General features: G+C 36.7%; 1 protein-coding gene across 2 annotated transcripts; it reads left to right on the plus strand.

The window, feature by feature from the left end:
- The first annotated feature begins 36 nt into the window (after positions 1 to 36).
- Positions 37 to 17,123, plus strand: DRM8 (DNA (cytosine-5)-methyltransferase). 2 transcript variants are annotated; one of them, XM_010323113.4, is made up of 12 exons: positions 37 to 124; positions 733 to 812; positions 948 to 1,035; positions 1,112 to 1,231; positions 1,360 to 1,456; positions 1,664 to 1,710; positions 2,803 to 2,907; positions 3,604 to 3,703; positions 9,557 to 9,675; positions 14,795 to 14,897; positions 15,086 to 15,156; positions 15,683 to 17,123. In XM_010323113.4, the coding sequence occupies exons 3-12, from the start codon at positions 1,033 to 1,035 to the stop codon at positions 17,015 to 17,017; spliced, it is 2,100 nt and encodes a 699-aa protein (XP_010321415.1). In that variant the 5' UTR covers positions 37 to 124; positions 733 to 812; positions 948 to 1,032; the 3' UTR covers positions 17,018 to 17,123. The 2 variants fall into 2 exon arrangements, with proteins under 2 accessions (XP_010321415.1, NP_001353599.1); NM_001366670.1 differs by lacking the exon at positions 733 to 812 and having other exon boundaries at positions 43 to 124.
- Positions 17,124 to 17,488: the final 365 nt, after the last annotated feature.

Consider the following 17,488-nt stretch of genomic DNA (forward strand, 5'->3'; position numbering starts at 1 on the left):
TCAAAAATATGTTGTAACCGAAAAAAGAGCTGAAGAACTCTTATATTTTGTTTTCATCAGCTGAATTAAGCTCTCTCAGCCTGAATTTCATCTGAGCTCCGATCAGTTTTCGCCGCAGTTAAAGGTCAGCTTCCGTTTCTCTTCTCCCCGCCGGTGAAGTTAGTGTATGCTCAATTTTTCGTTTAATTTCTTCAAATTTCATGCATTTCTGTACACGAAGAACATGTATGAATTGGAGTTGTTTTTTTGGGGAAAATATTGAAAACTCATGAGTTTACTTGAGCTGTTAGTTTTATGTCTCTGTAAAATTTCAAAATTGAAATGCAGGTAGTGGAAAATTTAGGCCTTTTGTTTTCTACTGGATTAGGTGAATTGGTTGCATTGGCACATTTAGTGCTTAATTACTGCTAATTTTAAGTGAAATTATAAGATCTTTCTTGTTAAAATGTTTACTTGGTTGGAATTGATTTGGACTAGAATGATTAGTTCATATAATCACTCCTAATTGAGATATGAGTGTACTGGGTTGTACAAAAAGTGGTTTTGGGTATTGAAATAATGAAAAGACAAATGCACTAGCTTGATATTTTGGTATTATTCCACATAGAATAGCTTTACGATTTTCCAGTGAAGATTTAGTTAAGAATAGAGTTTAATTTGTTTTATAAATTAAAAATAGCTTTTTCCAATTTGCTCTATAAATCTGGGCTGTAGTGTTTGCTTTGAATACAGCAAGGACTACACCTCAAGCATAAGTAAGTTGGGGTTCAGTGTTTGCTTTGAATACAATAAGGACTACACCTTGAGCCTATGTAAGTCGGGGTTCGCTATATGATCCTTATAATGTTTGCTTTGAGCGATTCAGTAATTTTTGGTTGCAGGATGATATGCTGATTCTCTATCCCTGTGTTTCTATTTATCGATATTACTTTTCCATGCTGCAACAGGCTCAAGGAAAGCACTGTTTTATGCTTTTGCTGTGGCACATAAGAGACAATTCTCTAGCTTCGCCCTGTCCAATTTCACATTAAAATGGTATACATATGAAAATTTTAATATGTCTGATGCTATTATGTTGCTTCATTCTTAATTATTCTTTGTTTTACTCTAGCGTGAATATCCAGATAGTGAAAACTCTTCAAAGCCTGAAGGTGTGAGTGGAATCATGCCTAAAGTTGAAGATCCATATTCCGAATTTCCATCTCTGTACACATATACAATGCCTATGGGGGTAAGGAAAGAAAAATGCATTTAGCTGAGTTTTCAACTCCTTGGTAATATGGTTTTACTGTCAGGTGGTAGCATTAATATTCATCACCTCTGTAATCATCATTTTTTGTGACGCTAATGCATCTGTAGGACAATATTGCAAGCTCATCAGGCAGCAATGTGAGGTCATCTCTTCTGACCATGGGTTTTAAGGCATCACTTGTTGATAAAGCAATTGAGGAAAAGGGTATGTAGTGAGCAGTAACTTCTGTTTTAATCTATTACGAGATTGTGTTGGCAAATAGTTTTCTACTGAATTTTGGAGAATTAGCACCAAGTATACCACCTTAAAAAAGAAAAAAGAAAAGAAGACCAACTCATAGATTTTCTTCAAAAGTTTTGGTTGTTATTACAGTTCGATAATTTTTGAAGGGATATTTTCTTTTCAATCTAGGTGAAGACAACATTGACTTGTTACTGGAGACTCTTTTTGCAAAATCTGTAAGTAACTATTTATAATGTATGGTACTTATTTGATTCTGCTCGTTTCTTGCCTGAAATAACGTGTTGATGCAAAGTGTTGCTCCTCTTTGTCTATTTAGCACCCTCAAGACCTTTTAACCGCTGGCAACTTTAAACTTCTTATCACAATTTCTCTTTTCGGTGTTTATTTCCTGGAAAAGAATGAACGATAACTTAATGAATGAACGATAACTTAATCTATTAAGAAGTTAGATAAATAAGCACACACAAAAGGTAACGGCTGCCCTTGTCATCAAGAAAAAAAAGTTAGAAAAGTAAAATCACTACTTCTTGGGTCCTCATCATCTAGTTAGGTAGCTATTAAGTGCCCCTCTACAAATGTTTGCTTATGGTAAAGTGAGCAGTACTTCCGCAAAATGTCAGCAATATTTCTGAGTTTTAGGTTATCTACAATGCAATTGTTTTGCAGATCATAAACGAAAAAAATTAGGTATGTTGGTCTATCTCCCTTATCAAATATGTATCTTTCCCTTTGGTTTTCCCCATAATGCTGTCCAATCTTTAAAAGTTCAAGATATATACACACTAAGAAGGACCTACTTTTTGTCTTTTCAATGCAATTTTTCTCAGCTCTCTACTTTAGTTTGTCAAAAAACAAAGACGATAAAAGTATTTCTGTTGTAACTTGTACCACATGTTCACCAAGCAAATAAATGGTTCACTTTTCAGTTTTTTCTCTTAAAGACACCACCCTGAGTCAAACTTAGCTTAGCTCCTGCTATTTTCTATAATTTCTATAGTTTGAGGTTCTTTGCTTTTGGTATTGAGTTATTTTATGCATCTGTACAACTTCTTTTCATGTTTTCATAGGACAGCTTCTGCTTCACATAGTTGGATGATTTTCTTGAGTTTCTTCCATTTTCCTCTATTTAAGTTTCTTGTTCTGTTAGGTTTGACATTAGAAACAAAAGGTAGTAGATTCGATGTGTTCAATAGAAATGAAGTTTCACTTCACTAATTGTGCTAATCATGGATGCAGAATGTTGTGCCACTCAGTTCCTGATTTGCCTCAGAATAACCAGAATTGATTGTGGTTTGCGTGTTTAACAGGATCCTCCTAGAGCAGAATCATCAGATTCTCTGGATAGTTTGTTTTGTGATGACGAGGACATAAACAGTTCTGCCAAGTATGATGGAGATGCACATATAAAAGAGGTAAAGGAATATGGCTCTCTGTGGTGTGAGTTATGTACTTCCTATAAATGTTGGTTGATACGTACTGGTTGAAATGAATAGTAGTTTGTACTAATTATTTTTTGAAATTAGTAATGTTGTATTCCTTAGCATTAAGGATATCCTGGTGACCTCCAAAAATTCATACATACAGGGGCTAGGAAGGCTAATTACGAAGATCCTAGCATATCTACTAGTTGCAGTACCTCCTCTATACATTCCTGCTTACACCAAAAATACAAATATGCAATACAATTTTCTTTAACTTTCTGTATGGAGTTTGATTTGTTCTCATAGCATCTTCGATTTATTTCCTTCCATATTGACCACCTTATGCAAGCTGGAATAATTCTCCACCACTTTTTTTTGGCTTTTACTTCCTCCTCTTTGATCCAGCAACTCAACAGGTCAGCAGTATCAATATCAATGTGTACCCCTACTTTTCACACTGATGGGTATTGCTATTTCATACTAGACGTGGAAAAAATTGTGGACTTCAGACTTGTGCATATCACTTTTCACTCTGTATGCCACTTATATATATAGGAATAAAAGCCACACAATGGATCCCACGAATTACATGCTTGGGGCTCTTAGCCTATTTTTTGTGATTATATTAGAATTAAGAAGGATAATGACGAATTCCGCTTGGGCTGTCTCCACCTTTTTCTGTTGCAGGAGCCTGATCCCTGTATTGGAGTTTGTGATGACAAGAGAGTTTCTTTGTTGGCAATGAGTTTCTCTTTGGACGAAGTTGAATTTGCAATTAGTAAACTTGGTATGTGAAATAGCTGTAGGTTTTTGTATTTTTTAAAATGCTCTTGGAATTGTGTTGTAGTATCACGGGTTCTCATCTCTTCTTTTTTAGGAAAAGTAAGCAAGCATTAATCTTTTTTTTTTTTGAAACTGGTAACTTTTAGCATTAAATTAAATTAAAAACAAAGCAGCCTGGCACTAAGCAGAATCCTCCTAACTGTGCTCCATAGATGATAGTGAAGTCTGAGCATGAGTAATTCTGCTTGTATTTGTCAATGTTCTAGTCACAGAGAAATGTTGTTTACTGTACTAGTTTTCCTAGATTTTGGAACATTGGTCTATCCAGCTCCCCAGGCAATGCAACCATAAAACAGAAAAAAAGAGAAAATGGTAGCGGAAAATCCCGAAAGGTTTCTAAATATGCAATTTAGTCCTTGAAGTATGATTTTCTTTTTAGTCCTTGCATTTCTATTATGCTTATCGTGATTCTTAAAGTAATTTTATTTGCATTTTCTGGCCGGTCAAGTATGAATTGTGTTACTTCTAGGAAGCAAAACTTGAAAGTGTAAAGAACTCAACAATCTTAATGTTTTGGATAAATTTCTTGTTCTTTCCTCTTAATTCTCTCAAGGCAGTCCTGCATCTCTCCTTCTATTGCTCTTCCACCCTATAAGCCGAAACCCATATTAGCCCTCACTGCTCTGAGACGTCTCGTCTCTCAATTATCATGTTACTTCCCAGTCTACTCCTACTTGTTCTCTCCGTCCCTGGCCACATCACCTCTGAATTTCTGTCTTCTGAGAGAGTTAGCAGCACTTTTATCTCTCCTTCTTTACCTTTGCTCCCTAGTGTCTCCCTGTCCTGAGCCTGTTGCAGCTCCTCTTCACTCTACTCCACTACCCACCACTCTTGCTCTTTGCAGCACAGTTGCTTCCTCAAACTGATGTCCCAGCTGTTTGACCATTAGTCAGTCCAGGAAAAGTTAAAGTACTAAATAATCTGTCATTTTCCCATCTCTGAAGTTGTGCCATACAGTCAATCCCATCATTTTTGATGTTTTTATGCGCCCGTTGTGTAAAAGTTTCATGTGACATTTAGCAGAACCAAATTCAGATATTTTGTTACTCTTGTGGCCTAGAAAACCTTGTTCTTTTCTAATCCCATCTTTAGAGCCTGTGGAAAATTGTCAGTGTCAATGATATGCAAGGAGAGAAGTCCAGAAAATTCTTGGGTCTTTCTCCCTGCTCCTTGTTTCTGTTTCTCTCTCCTTAACCTGTGAAGGAATATGGAAGATAACATTGAGAAATATTGCAGTATATGTCTGATGGTCCTAGTAAAGCTTCTGAATGTAGGAAGAAGTTTCAATGGACTAATATTACCTATCTTGACATAAATTTTTCTAAATTGTAGATTTTGATGTTTTTAGTACTTAAGCTGATCCAATCATGAAAAGCTAAAATAAGAGCAAATAATACTAGGTTCTAAAAAAATGCAATATAGACCCTAAAAAATGGTTGTACTCTTTTAGACCCCTCTACTTGTATTTCTTCTAATCATTTGGATTTCACGGTACTGGAGCTTACATATTCATCCATAGCATAACGTGACACACATGTTGCTTTAACAAGTGCAAACCCAGAGTGCTTCACCATACTCTTTTTCTCTCTGTGCACACCCACCAGTCCAGCTGCCTATTGACAACTCCTGCTGGGCCCTACCTGAAAGCAACATTCTAGCTTCCATCACTTATGTATTATCCTGAACATCTGACCTGCCCAGGCACCCATCATTTATCCATCCCTCAGGTTCCATCAACATCTCCTAAGCTGCAGTTATTATATGCCCCTCTTCCTCCAGCCCGTTACAGGATGCCTTAGCTCTCTTGCACCAACCAATCACAGCCTTTTCTTCTCTCTTCTCCTCGTAAGTTTCAAACTATCCAATGCCTCAGCTCCACTTGAACAGTTTCCCTTATTCCCATCCTATTGTTCCCCAACCCAAGCCTTGTTCTTCTTTCCTAATTTTCTCATTTCAAAATTTATGCAATATTTCTTCAAATGGACTTGTGTTCTCTCTCTATCACACACGCGCGCACACGCACATGCATGCACACTCATATTTCCTTTTTCATTTCTAGGTTTTGAGTTTTAAATAGGTTCGTCAGTGGCATATGACTTATGATAGTTAAAAGTTCTCTCTTCGGCATATAGAAGTGAAGGACTAGTGAAAAAAGAGATTATGAGAAATATAGGAAAAAAATATTATTGAATTGTTGTTGTATACATTATTACATTGAAACACTATTTATAGACACCAGAATATAATCCTTTGCCAAGTAGGATGCTATTTACAATTCCTATTTTTGTTTCTATTCCTATTCTATTCTATATAGGATTCTATAAACCTACCTATTCTACTAGGATTCTATAAACCTATTCATATTCTAACACTCCCCCTCAATCTAGTGCATACGATTCATGTACCTAGCTTGTTACAAATGTAATAAACACGGGGACCGATGAGGGCTTGGTGAGATATTTGCAGACTTCACAAAATTGACGGTCAATCTCAATGTGCTTGTCTTCTCATTAAATATTGGATTTGCTGCATAATGTCAGTCAATCTCATTGTGCTTAATCTTCTCATGAAATACTGAATTTGATGCATAATGTTGGTGTTGAACTTCCCAAACCAAGCTTGAGAAAAATTGTTCTAGACCACAGAGTGATCTGCACGCGCGATGCACAATCGACATACAAGGTTACTAAACTCCCCCTAGCAACAAATTGCTCAATTCTAATATAAAGTATATGGATCGTGTTGGAATTAATAGATGAGTTGATATTAAATAAGAAAGTCACCAAAAAATTTATCCGAACATGCTCATATGCCGGAGTATTAGATTTGATGGCTAAAAGTGGTCATAATGTAAGAAATAAAATTATATGGGTATGGTCGGAATGATGTCACGACCCAACTAGTAAATAGAAATTATATAGGATAGTTCGAATTGATGGAACGACCCTATTGAAAAAGAGAAATAATATGGATAGGGTTGGAATGATGGCATAACCCTATGCAAATCAGATTTGAGGAGTCACCGGAAAGACGAATGGAACGATGCAAATCAAATCTAAGTCACTAAAAAGACACATAATGTTATGCAACTCAAATATGAGAAAATAGTTCGGACTACACAAATTAAATATGAAAAGTAGTTCAGGAGATGCACAGTGCTATGCAAATCATACATGCAAAAAAAAAGGTAGTCACCCGAAAGATGGAACGGTGCTACACAAATTATATATGAAAAAGTAGTCACGGGAATGATGGCTCAGTGCTACACAAATTAAGTATGAAAAAGAAGTCACCGGAATGATGGCACGGTGCTACAAAAATTAAATATGAATAGTCACCGGAATGATGGCACGTGCTACATCAATTAGATATAAGAAAGTAGTCACCGCAAAAATGCATCGGTGACCCAACTTTTGCTAACATAATCATTAGTCGGACGGGCGGCATATATGGATAATAGCCGCCGCCGGTAGCGGAAGCTCTTTGATTGTTTACCAAGATCGTAAAAGCTCTGATACCATGTGAGAAATATAGGAAAAGAATATTATCGAATTGTTGTTGTATACATTATTTCATTGAAACCCTATTTATAGACACTAGAATACAATTCTTTACTAAGTGATACTATTTACTATTCCTATTTTTGTTTCTATTCCTATTCTATTCTAAATAAGATTGCATAAACCTATTCCTATTCTACTAGAATTGTATAAACCTATTCCTATTCTAATAGGATTGCATAAACCTATTCATATTCTTACATAATGGTTGAAGGACTACAGTGAGAAAAACCATGCATTAACGACTACATGACCCTATTCATTTCTTTTGGAGAAAATGGCCAAATGACCCCCCCCCCTCCCCCCAAAGTCTATTAGTGGATTCTCAACTACACTTATATTTTAGGAGGGTCTTATTACCACTTGAACTATTTTATAGAAGAATTATTTGCCCCCTTATGCTGAGTTGGCAAAGAGAGTGTAATACACTTTCTCAAAGAGAGTGAGATACAAACTTTCTTATTTTTCTTTTTCATATTAATTTTCTGATATTTTTAATAATTATGATCGCATGTTTTTACTTTTCCTTTCTTCTTATTTTAAAGGATTTCGACTTTGCTTGAAAAATTAGGAGAATACAAGATCAAATTCATATCTCATTCAAATATACTTCATTTTTTAGCTTCCCTAACTCGGACTATATTCTCATCGGAGAACACCCATTAAATACCAAACTCAAATATTCAAGATTGGCCTGTATGAGAAAATTAAGAACTTCTCTGAAAATAATTCAAACAAGGATTAAAGAAACTAAAAATTTTGAGGTTTTAGAAATGGAACTAGGAATTTCCACTTTAATGGCAGAAAATTTGTAGTCAAAGAAATGAAAAAGAAAAGAAGAATGGGCTGAAATAGAAAAGAAAACAAATATAAAAGGAAGATAGAATAAAAAAGTAGAATAATAATATTTTAATTAAAAAAGTACAAAAATTTATGTGGCATCGCGCGTGCAGCCCACCACTTACCACAAATCTAGGTGTGACCTTTTAAGGGGCAATATATTCCACTTTTAAAATGTCTAGGTGGGTAATAGGACCCCCTGTAAAGTATAATTGTGTACTCGAGAATTGACTAATAGATTAGGGGGTCATTTGACAATTTTCTCTCTTTTGCATAATTTCATATCTAAGAATTACTGGGAACATCCTTATATTGGTGAATTTTTCTCTACTGGCGTCATTCATTGTTCTTTTAAAAGAAGAAAAAGGGAGGACACAGACACATGGAACCTCCTTCCTTGAATTTTGAAACCGAAGTCATTGTGGAGTACTTTTTCCTTCTATGGACAGTTGCTTCATTCAATCATTTTTTTTTTCTGTTGGTATGACATACAAAAACTTGTATTTCTATATTAAACAAAACTAATGCGGTCCATTGAGTACCCAGAGCTCTCAACTATGTTATTTGGAGAACTTCTACTTCTGGACATCTTTTTTTCGGACGCGCGCCTCTCTGTGTATGTGTGTGTGTGTGTTTGGCGGGGGGGTGGGACATAGTGCTGTACTTCCAAAAGGAGGCAGACTTTTTTTACTAGAAGAAGGGGAGGCCCCTTTGTGAAAATTATCGCAGTGAGAAATTAATAAAATTTTCTGATAACTGAATTAATAAAATTCATATGCTGTCCCCATCATATGTAGTTTCCTATTTACTCCAAAGTGCCAAGAACCCTAACCATTTGTTCCTCAAAATGTACATGCCAGTAGCTTTGCCTTCAAACCTTTGAAACCTTCCCTTCCACAATGCCAAGCATATACAAACACCTTTTTTGCATTTCTGTTTTACTCTCCTGAGCATTTTCGGTTTTGAGGTCTGAGCTGAAATTGGAACAAGTCAGAGAAGTTTGGTGAACAGTTAGCTGTCATTGTGTCCATAATGAAGGATAAAATATTTCAATAAGAGCATATCACAATCCATAGAGACTAATAACTCCAACTGGAAGGGTGGAAGTTAGAATCGTAAAGCAGATAATTTAGCATTAGCTGGTGCGGCAGACCTTATGCTGAACCCAACTACTTTTGGATAAAGGCATAATAGTAGTAGTTGTTACTTGTTATTGTGTTTCTCTATGTCTAAATTGCCTCGTTATAGTAAAAGCATATTTTTTGTATAACATAAATATACATGTGATAATTCATAGTTTGCCACTGAAGATTCTTTTCGTTTCTTAGATTTATTCTCTTTCTTTTTGCTTTAAATGGACAATCATCTAAACTAAGTACTCCTCATGCTGTATACAGGTGAAGCTGCTCCTGTCAATGAACTAGTGGATGTAATCTTTGCAGCTCGAATCGCTGGGAATTACAAAAAAGATGATGATGATGATGTTTCTGTTGTTGAGATTAAAGAAAGGAACAAGGTTAGTGATTTATGTGAACTCTTTTTTTTTGAGTTTTTGATAAGAAAGAGAACTATGAAACATATGAAGAGTTAGAAAGCAGACAAGCTACCCTTTCAAGAATATGCAGAAGCTACATTAACTGATATTTGGCGTGTTTGAAGAGAAAGGAATTGCATATGTTTTGATGTGGCATAAACTCCTCCCCCGCACTTAGGGCTACATGTCTTTGGCAATATTTAGCCCTTATATATTGCCTATTAACTAGTTGGATTTTGTCAGCTCATTTGCTTTAGCTTAACCCTTTTTGGTATCAAAACTGACTCTTTTCCCCACTTCTGTACTTCTTGCATCTTCTTTTATGCCTATGTAGAACTTCTTACTTCAAAGAAAAAAGAAGAGAAAAGAAGGTCACATTGACTGAACAGATCACCCAATTATGTTGGGTTTCGTCCCTATACCTTGAAGAGATGGACCGGAACCTGGTGCCTTAACTCCAACCGAGCTAACCAACCTTAGCATGATTAGTTAACATAGCTCATGAATGAATTTAAAAACGTAAAGCTTTCATAAAACACTTTCTTTTCAAAACTTGTAAAACTATATATACAAAATAGTTATTCATACATGTCATATAAGACCTCAATAGAATGTCAAAAAGATATAACATGAGTCGTTGTACCTATGGAGCCTCAATGAGAATATGAATAGAGAATTGTTGGTGACAAGGCGCCGGATATAGCCAAAAGAATTCTAATCTTTATATTATCAAAAGAATGTCCCGAACATAGAATGGGGCTCATCAAAAACGGGAGGATGAGGGTGGTGCCTAGCGAGAGCCCATGTCATTCAAAGATCAGCACTTGCATCCACGAAAGAGATGCATAACCCCGCGAAGGGACGTGAGTACACAACAAGAAGTTGTTGACTGTCTCCTCAACTCCTTCATCACATAAAATGGGACAAGACAGTTAAAGAAAAACATGAAGAGGTAATATGTAATTCAAACAATATTATTTCATTTCAACGTTCGAGTGTAACTTTAAACAGCCTTAAGTTCCATTAGTCACTGACATATTCATTGAACCACTATGTATACGGCATGGAGTCCAATCTCAGCATTGGCTAAGCAATTTCTTTGCTAGCATTTCATTAATCCCAAACAAGGGAGACTATCTAGTTGCCCAAACCAATGGCTACGACCCTAGTCTTACATTGGCACATGTAGCTTCGGGTATTTGACATTTCCAAATACCTTCTCATTTATTTATTTTTTTGAGACAGTAACAACTTGTATTCTATTCCAAAACAAAAACCAGAACCTGCCACAATAAGTTACAGATTCCTAATTACAATTGTGGAGAGTACCAGGAAGATCTTTAATCCTATAGTAAAATTTACAAGGAACCTAAAACATCTTTAATTGATTCTAGATCTACCATGTACTCCTGTTTATACCAAAAAAGAAACAAAACTAAGCAATTCATCTTAATCTTCTGGATGGAATTGCTCTTGATTTGGAAGCATCTGAGATTTCTTTCTTTCCACACGGACCACCAGATGCAAGCTGGAATAATTTTCCATCTTTCTTTATGCCTGGAAATGCTTGCATAACTGCTCCATAACTTCAGGGTCTGCGTAACTTTCCTAGGCATAACCCATTTCATGTCCTGCTGATTGATAGAGACATTTCACAAATGTTGGTTATTCTACAGTACAGGAAGAGATGGTTGACAGTCTCTACTTCTTCTTCACCACATAGAAGGCACCTAGGACTCAGTCGAATATTTCTTTTCATGAGATTTTCCTGGGTCAAAACTGCCTGCTTAGCAAGGAGCCAAGTAAAACAAGACACCTTGTAGGGGATTTTAGTTTTTCATATCAACTTCCATGGCCACCCATTCCCCTGACTGTTATAAGGATTACATTTTTTGTACGCTCTGCTAACACTGAAATTGTCCCGGTTGTGATCCTGCCATACCAAATGATCTTGTGCATCAATAGTTCCTTTGAACTGTCCTAGAACCTTGTAAAACTCCACCAACCTTTGGATCTCACAATCATTTAGAGGTCTTCTAAAGCTCAGATTCCACCCTTGGTTTGACCACATCTCTGCTACAGTGGCTCTTTGCTGCTGGTTTAGGGTGAAAATATCTGGGAACAAGTTTTTAAAGATCCTTGTTCTAGCCTTCTATCTTCTCAAAAAGAAGTTTTCCTTCCATTTCCCAATTTAATACTGCAGTTTTCTCTGAGCCTTGACCAATGGTTTCTGATGGCTCTCCAATGGCTTGATCCATAAGTGCTAGTGACCGTCTTAGTTATCCAGAGATCCTTCATTTCATATTTAGCCTGTATTACGTCTTTCCACAGAGCTTGCTCTCTGGAAGCAAATCTCCATAGCCACTTCATCATAAGGCACTGATTTTGAATTTTTTAATTCCGTAGCCCTATCCCCCCTGCCTGTTTACTCTTAATCAGAGTATCCCATTTTACCAAATGGAATTTCTTGGTTTCACTATTTCCTTCCCACAGGAAATTCCTCCTCAAAGCATCAAGTCTGTCAATAACACCATCAGGAATAGGGAAAAGTGACATCATATATGCAGGCATAGAATCTAAAACACTATTGATGATTGTTAATCTTCCTCCTAAAGAAAGGTATTGGCTCTTCCAATTTACCAGCCTTTTTTCACATTTTTCAATCACCCCATTCCAAATGCCTATAGATTTGCTTTTGGCTCCCATTGGCATCCCCAAATATGTAGTTGGTAGAACTCCCGTCCTTCCTCCCAAAATCCTAGCCAGAGAGGGTAAATCAGGAACTTCATTTACTGGATACAAGAAACTCTTGTTCCAGTTGATGTGAAGCCAAGAGATAGCTTAAAAAAGAATGGAAATTACCCTTAAAATCTTGAGTTGGTTCTGGTTAGCATCACAGAACTCAGAAGACAAGAGTGTCATCTGCATATTGTAAGTGAGTAATCTCCAGATCAGCTCCCACTCTACTGGATACCCTAAAACCTCTCAGCCACGACTTTTCTTGAGCAATTTTCAACATATCATTTAGTCCCTCCATAGCTATAATAAAAAGAAAGGGAGATAATGGATCTCCTTGCCTTAAACCTCTCTGTGAAGAGAAAAAACCTGTAGGAGAGCCATTTATTAGAACAGAGAATTTCACAGTGCTGATGCAAAACTTCATCCATCTTAACCATCTACCTCCAAAACCTCTTTTAGAAAGAGTCTCCAACAGATACTTCCAATTGAGATGGTCATAAGCTTTTTGAATGTCTAGCTTACAAAGGATGCCCGGAGCCTTGCTTCTAGTTCTAGCATCAACACACTCATTTGCCATAAGAATGGCATCCATTATTTGTCTCCCTTTTATAAAGGCCAACTGTTGGGGGTCCACCAGTTTGTGCATAACCATTTTGATTCTTTCGGTGAGAATTTTTGAGATGATCTTGTTCACGCTACCAATTAGGCTAATGGGTCTGAAGTCAGTGAGCTCCTTAGCACCAATTTTTTTTGGAATTAAAGCCACATAGGTAGAGTTGAAGCTTTTCTCAAAGACGCACCTCTCATGAAAGTTCTTGATTGTAGCAATCACATCTTTTCCAATAGCCTCCCAACAATGGGTATAGAAGACCATGGTAAAACCATCAGGACCAGGAGCTTTATCACTAGCACAGAGTTTGACACAATCCCATATCTCTTGATCCTCAAATTCCTTCTGAAGCATGTAGTTATCTTCGGCATTAATTTTGTGATTCATTCTGCACCCACCTGAAGGTCTTCAAGGAGACTCCTGAAACATTTCATTTTATTTGGAGCCTTTGGCCCTTTTTCATTAAACAATAAGCTTAAGCTCATTAGCCATATATCTTTCTTGTACCATCTCATAACTGTTTACCTTTAACATTTGAAAAAACCATAAGGTCATTTGAAAAACTTGAATATCATAATAATTCTCATTTAAACCTCGACACAGTCATGGTCATGTGAAGCATAGCATTTGAAACCTTAACATAAGAGGAAAACATGGATAGTGCATAATTACTTGTCAGCCACAATTATACACTTGAGAATTAAGAAGCCAATAGTCATATAGCGACAGTAGAAGACATGTAGTCTTGTAGAACGATTCTATGGAAGGGTTCATCTCAACATACCTCGAGTGTCCCGAAGCCAGCATAGCTCCTTGCACTCCAATTGACTTAAACAAACATTAATCACCCAATTTCATCATTTATCTATATCCATTCAGTTACCTTTATCAAAAACAAAAAAAGAATTATCTCTACCCATTACTATCTATCACAAATCCTAGTTCATAAGATCCATTCAAGAACTTGGATGTCTTCTTATCTAAATGGTGATCCTCAACCAATTACATCCTGCAAATATTTATCTCATACTTGAATTTGAACATGGGGTAAAGATTTTACCTTTTGGGTTCAATATCCTAGCTCAGGTTCCTTGTAGATATATATTATTGAAATCCCCCCCCCCCTCCCTCACATGCGCACTGGGGTTCTCGGCTAGCATGTGTGTCAACCTCGCGCGTCTCACACCCTGCCGCGTGCTTCCCTCACCTGTGTGTGGCGTGGAGCTACCTGGGACGATTCAAGCTGGAACTTGGGTCCTCTTCTTTCCTTCGCACTTGCGCACTAACACTTCAGCACACATCTTGGTTTGTTCAATCACCCTCATAACCTTGTTACCATCGTGTGGGTCCCAATTTTTTTCCAGGTTTGCTCTGCAATAAAATTTTAAGCCTGCTATAGCTTAAATCAAAAAAATAAAATACGGGGCTTAGACTGTAGATCTATAAAGAGATGTATTGAATTATTCATGTAGATCACAATATGGAAAATTAGGTTCTTTGAATCAACTGTCTTTGGAATTCATTATAGAAGGCCTTTTTTCATGTACCTGGAGTGAATATCATACTTGCAAAGATAAACTGCTTCATGTAACTGTTTTGTTGTCCTTCCTGACTTGAGTGTAATTTAAGAGTGGAATTTTTTTTATGACTAACCTGCTCTATATTATATGAGCCCAAATATCTTAGTTCCTGGTTAGAATACCATTAATTAAGAGTTTATGCACTTTGCTTAATACCAATTTTGTTTTCTAGGAATGCACAACTGAGTCTCTGTTTGGAACCATGGAGAAGACATTGAAATTGCTTGAAATGGGCTTCTCTGAGAATGAAGTTTCCACAGTTATTGAGAAGTTTGGTGAGCAAATTATGTTCTTTGCTAGTGTCTATTCCTCCAGTAACTGTTTGCATATTGAAATCTCAATATTGTTACTGCAGCCTTTCTGATTTGGTAAAATATGCCATTAATGTCTTCATGTTCTCTTTTTCAGTCAAGTTTTTTTTTTAATTGGATGCTTCATTTAGCTTTTATGTTCTGCCTTTTAGGTTCTGAAGTTCCTCTCGAAGAGCTTGCAAATCTGATTATAGATCCTAGTAGTAGAAGAAGAATGGACAAGGTAATTAGTTACATGTCCCCTTTTTTGTTGTCGTGATGTCATAAAACTCACAATTTTAGTAAATCCTTATTCAGTTGATTAGATAGCTTGCTTCAATTAGTTTTCTACCAAAAATAAGACAGTAACATATCAAAGAGGTTTCAGGCAATTGCAATAACTACTCACAGCTTTGCCTGTGTGGAACTCTATGGTGGTGTGCTTGCAGCTGTAGTTCAAAATCAACTATTAGGAAGAGAGTGATTCTTCTTTGATTATTTGCATGAAGCTTTGTTTTAGAATTCATACATGGACTACAGTTTTGCTCATCATGTATTGACATGCTCTGCTCTATGCAACTCTGATGCTTAAAGTTGTGTAGAAACTAGAGTATGACTAGATTAATTTAAATAAACTATTGTATTTTTTTCAAATGACTTGCAGATGTTTTAATACTTATTGTTATCTGAGATTTCATTTTCCTTGTGGTATGCTGTTTGTGAATCCCGTTTTTAATTTATTTTGTTTTATTCATCTGCTTGCTTTGCAGCATCTCTTAAACTCTCTCGGCAGGAATGTTTCAATTGGTTTTAATCCAGTAGCTGTTAAGAAAGAGGAATATAGTGTGGATACCTCTGAATCTAGAGAACTTGACCTACTGGAAAAGCTTAAAGGGAAACGGCCAAAGGAGAATTACATTGATGAGATAGACACTAAGAGACCGAAATCAGAGTATGATGAAGCCTTTAACAATTCCCTTGGTCCTTCATGGCAAGAAATATTAGGCATCAATACCACCAGGCCTTATAAAGTTCATCGAAGAGCGATTCACCAAAGACCAAGAGTTCTGGATTGCCATGACACACAGAAATTATCTATGCCGAATTCATGCAGGAGCCTTGATAAGATGGTGGCTAAGGCTCCCTATTTCTTTTATGGGAATGTAATGAACTTATCTCATGACTCTTGGGTAAGAATATCACAGTTTTTGTATGCCATTGAGCCAGAATTTGTTCATACTCAACTTTTCTCAGCTCTGAGTCGTAAAGAAGGTTATGTACATAATCTTCCTAGTGAAAATCGATTTCACATTGTTCCGAAACCACCAATGACGATTCAAGAAGCAGTTCCCAGTAGCAAAAAATGGTGGCCATCATGGGATACAAGGAAACACTTGAACGGCATCAATTCTGAGACATCTGTTGTATCTCAGCTATGTGATAGGCTTGAAAGAACAGTGAGTGATGCCCAGGGGTTTCCTTCAGTTGACAGACAGAGAGATATCCTCAACCAGTCCCAGATATTTAATCTAGTCTGGGTTGGCCGCTACAAATTGGCAGCTGTAGGGCCAGAACAAATAGAACGTATTCTGGGCTACCCAGAAAATCACACTCGAGTTGCTGCATTTAGCTTGATGGAAAGACTTCTATCTCTGAAACATTGCTTCCAGGTAGATACATTGGCTTATTGTCTCTCTGGATTGAAGCATTTGTACCCTGGAGGGTTGACTGTGTTGTCAATCTATAGTGGTATTGGTGGAGCAGAAGTTGCATTGCATCGCCTTGGTATTCGCTTAAAAGCTGTTGTCTCAATAGAGGCTTCTGAGAAAAACCGGAGAATTCTCAAGCAATGGTGGAGTAGTTCAGGACAAACAGGAGAACTCGTGCAGATGGAAGACATCCACAAGTTGGCCAGTAACAAGGTAGAGGTCTTGATTAACAACTTTGGTGGTTTTGATTTCATCATATGCCAGAACCCATGTACATACTCTTCTAAAGGTAATTTAGCTGCAGATATGGATAGTCATGCAAGTTTAGATTTCATGTTGTTTCATGAGTTTGTTCGTGTCCTCCAACGTGTAAGAAGCACAATGGGGCGGAATTAGCAAGTTCCTTAGCTTTAATCTGTAGGCACTTAGTGAACTGAGCTTAATGTTATGTTGTCCTGGATTATGACTTCTACTTTGTAATATATTAAGCTTATATTGTGAATGGTTCCCATTACATTATTTTAAAGCGGAGGGTCTGTCGGAAACAACCTATATACCCCACAGAAGTAGAAGTAGGGGGTAAGGTTTGTGTACATTCTATCCTCCTCAGACTCCACTTGTGGTACTACACAGGTATGTTGTTGTTGACTTAGATCAAAGACTATTCCTCAGAAGAGTCGTTAATATTCTGTTTTCTTTTTTTTAAAGAACTCTTTGCAAAAATTATTAACTTTATTTACCATCATTTGGATTTTGAAGGAAAGAAGTAAGATATATTGATGTAGGAGAAATGCAAAATGGGGTCTTTGATTATGTATTTTGTAGTTTTTTTCTCCAATATATGAAGAGGAGTCTGGAGAAAAAGGG

The sequence above is a fragment of the Solanum lycopersicum genome, chromosome 5 (genome assembly GCF_036512215.1).
Source record: "Solanum lycopersicum chromosome 5, SLM_r2.1".
In the NCBI taxonomy this organism is placed as follows: Eukaryota; Viridiplantae; Streptophyta; class Magnoliopsida; order Solanales; family Solanaceae; genus Solanum; species Solanum lycopersicum.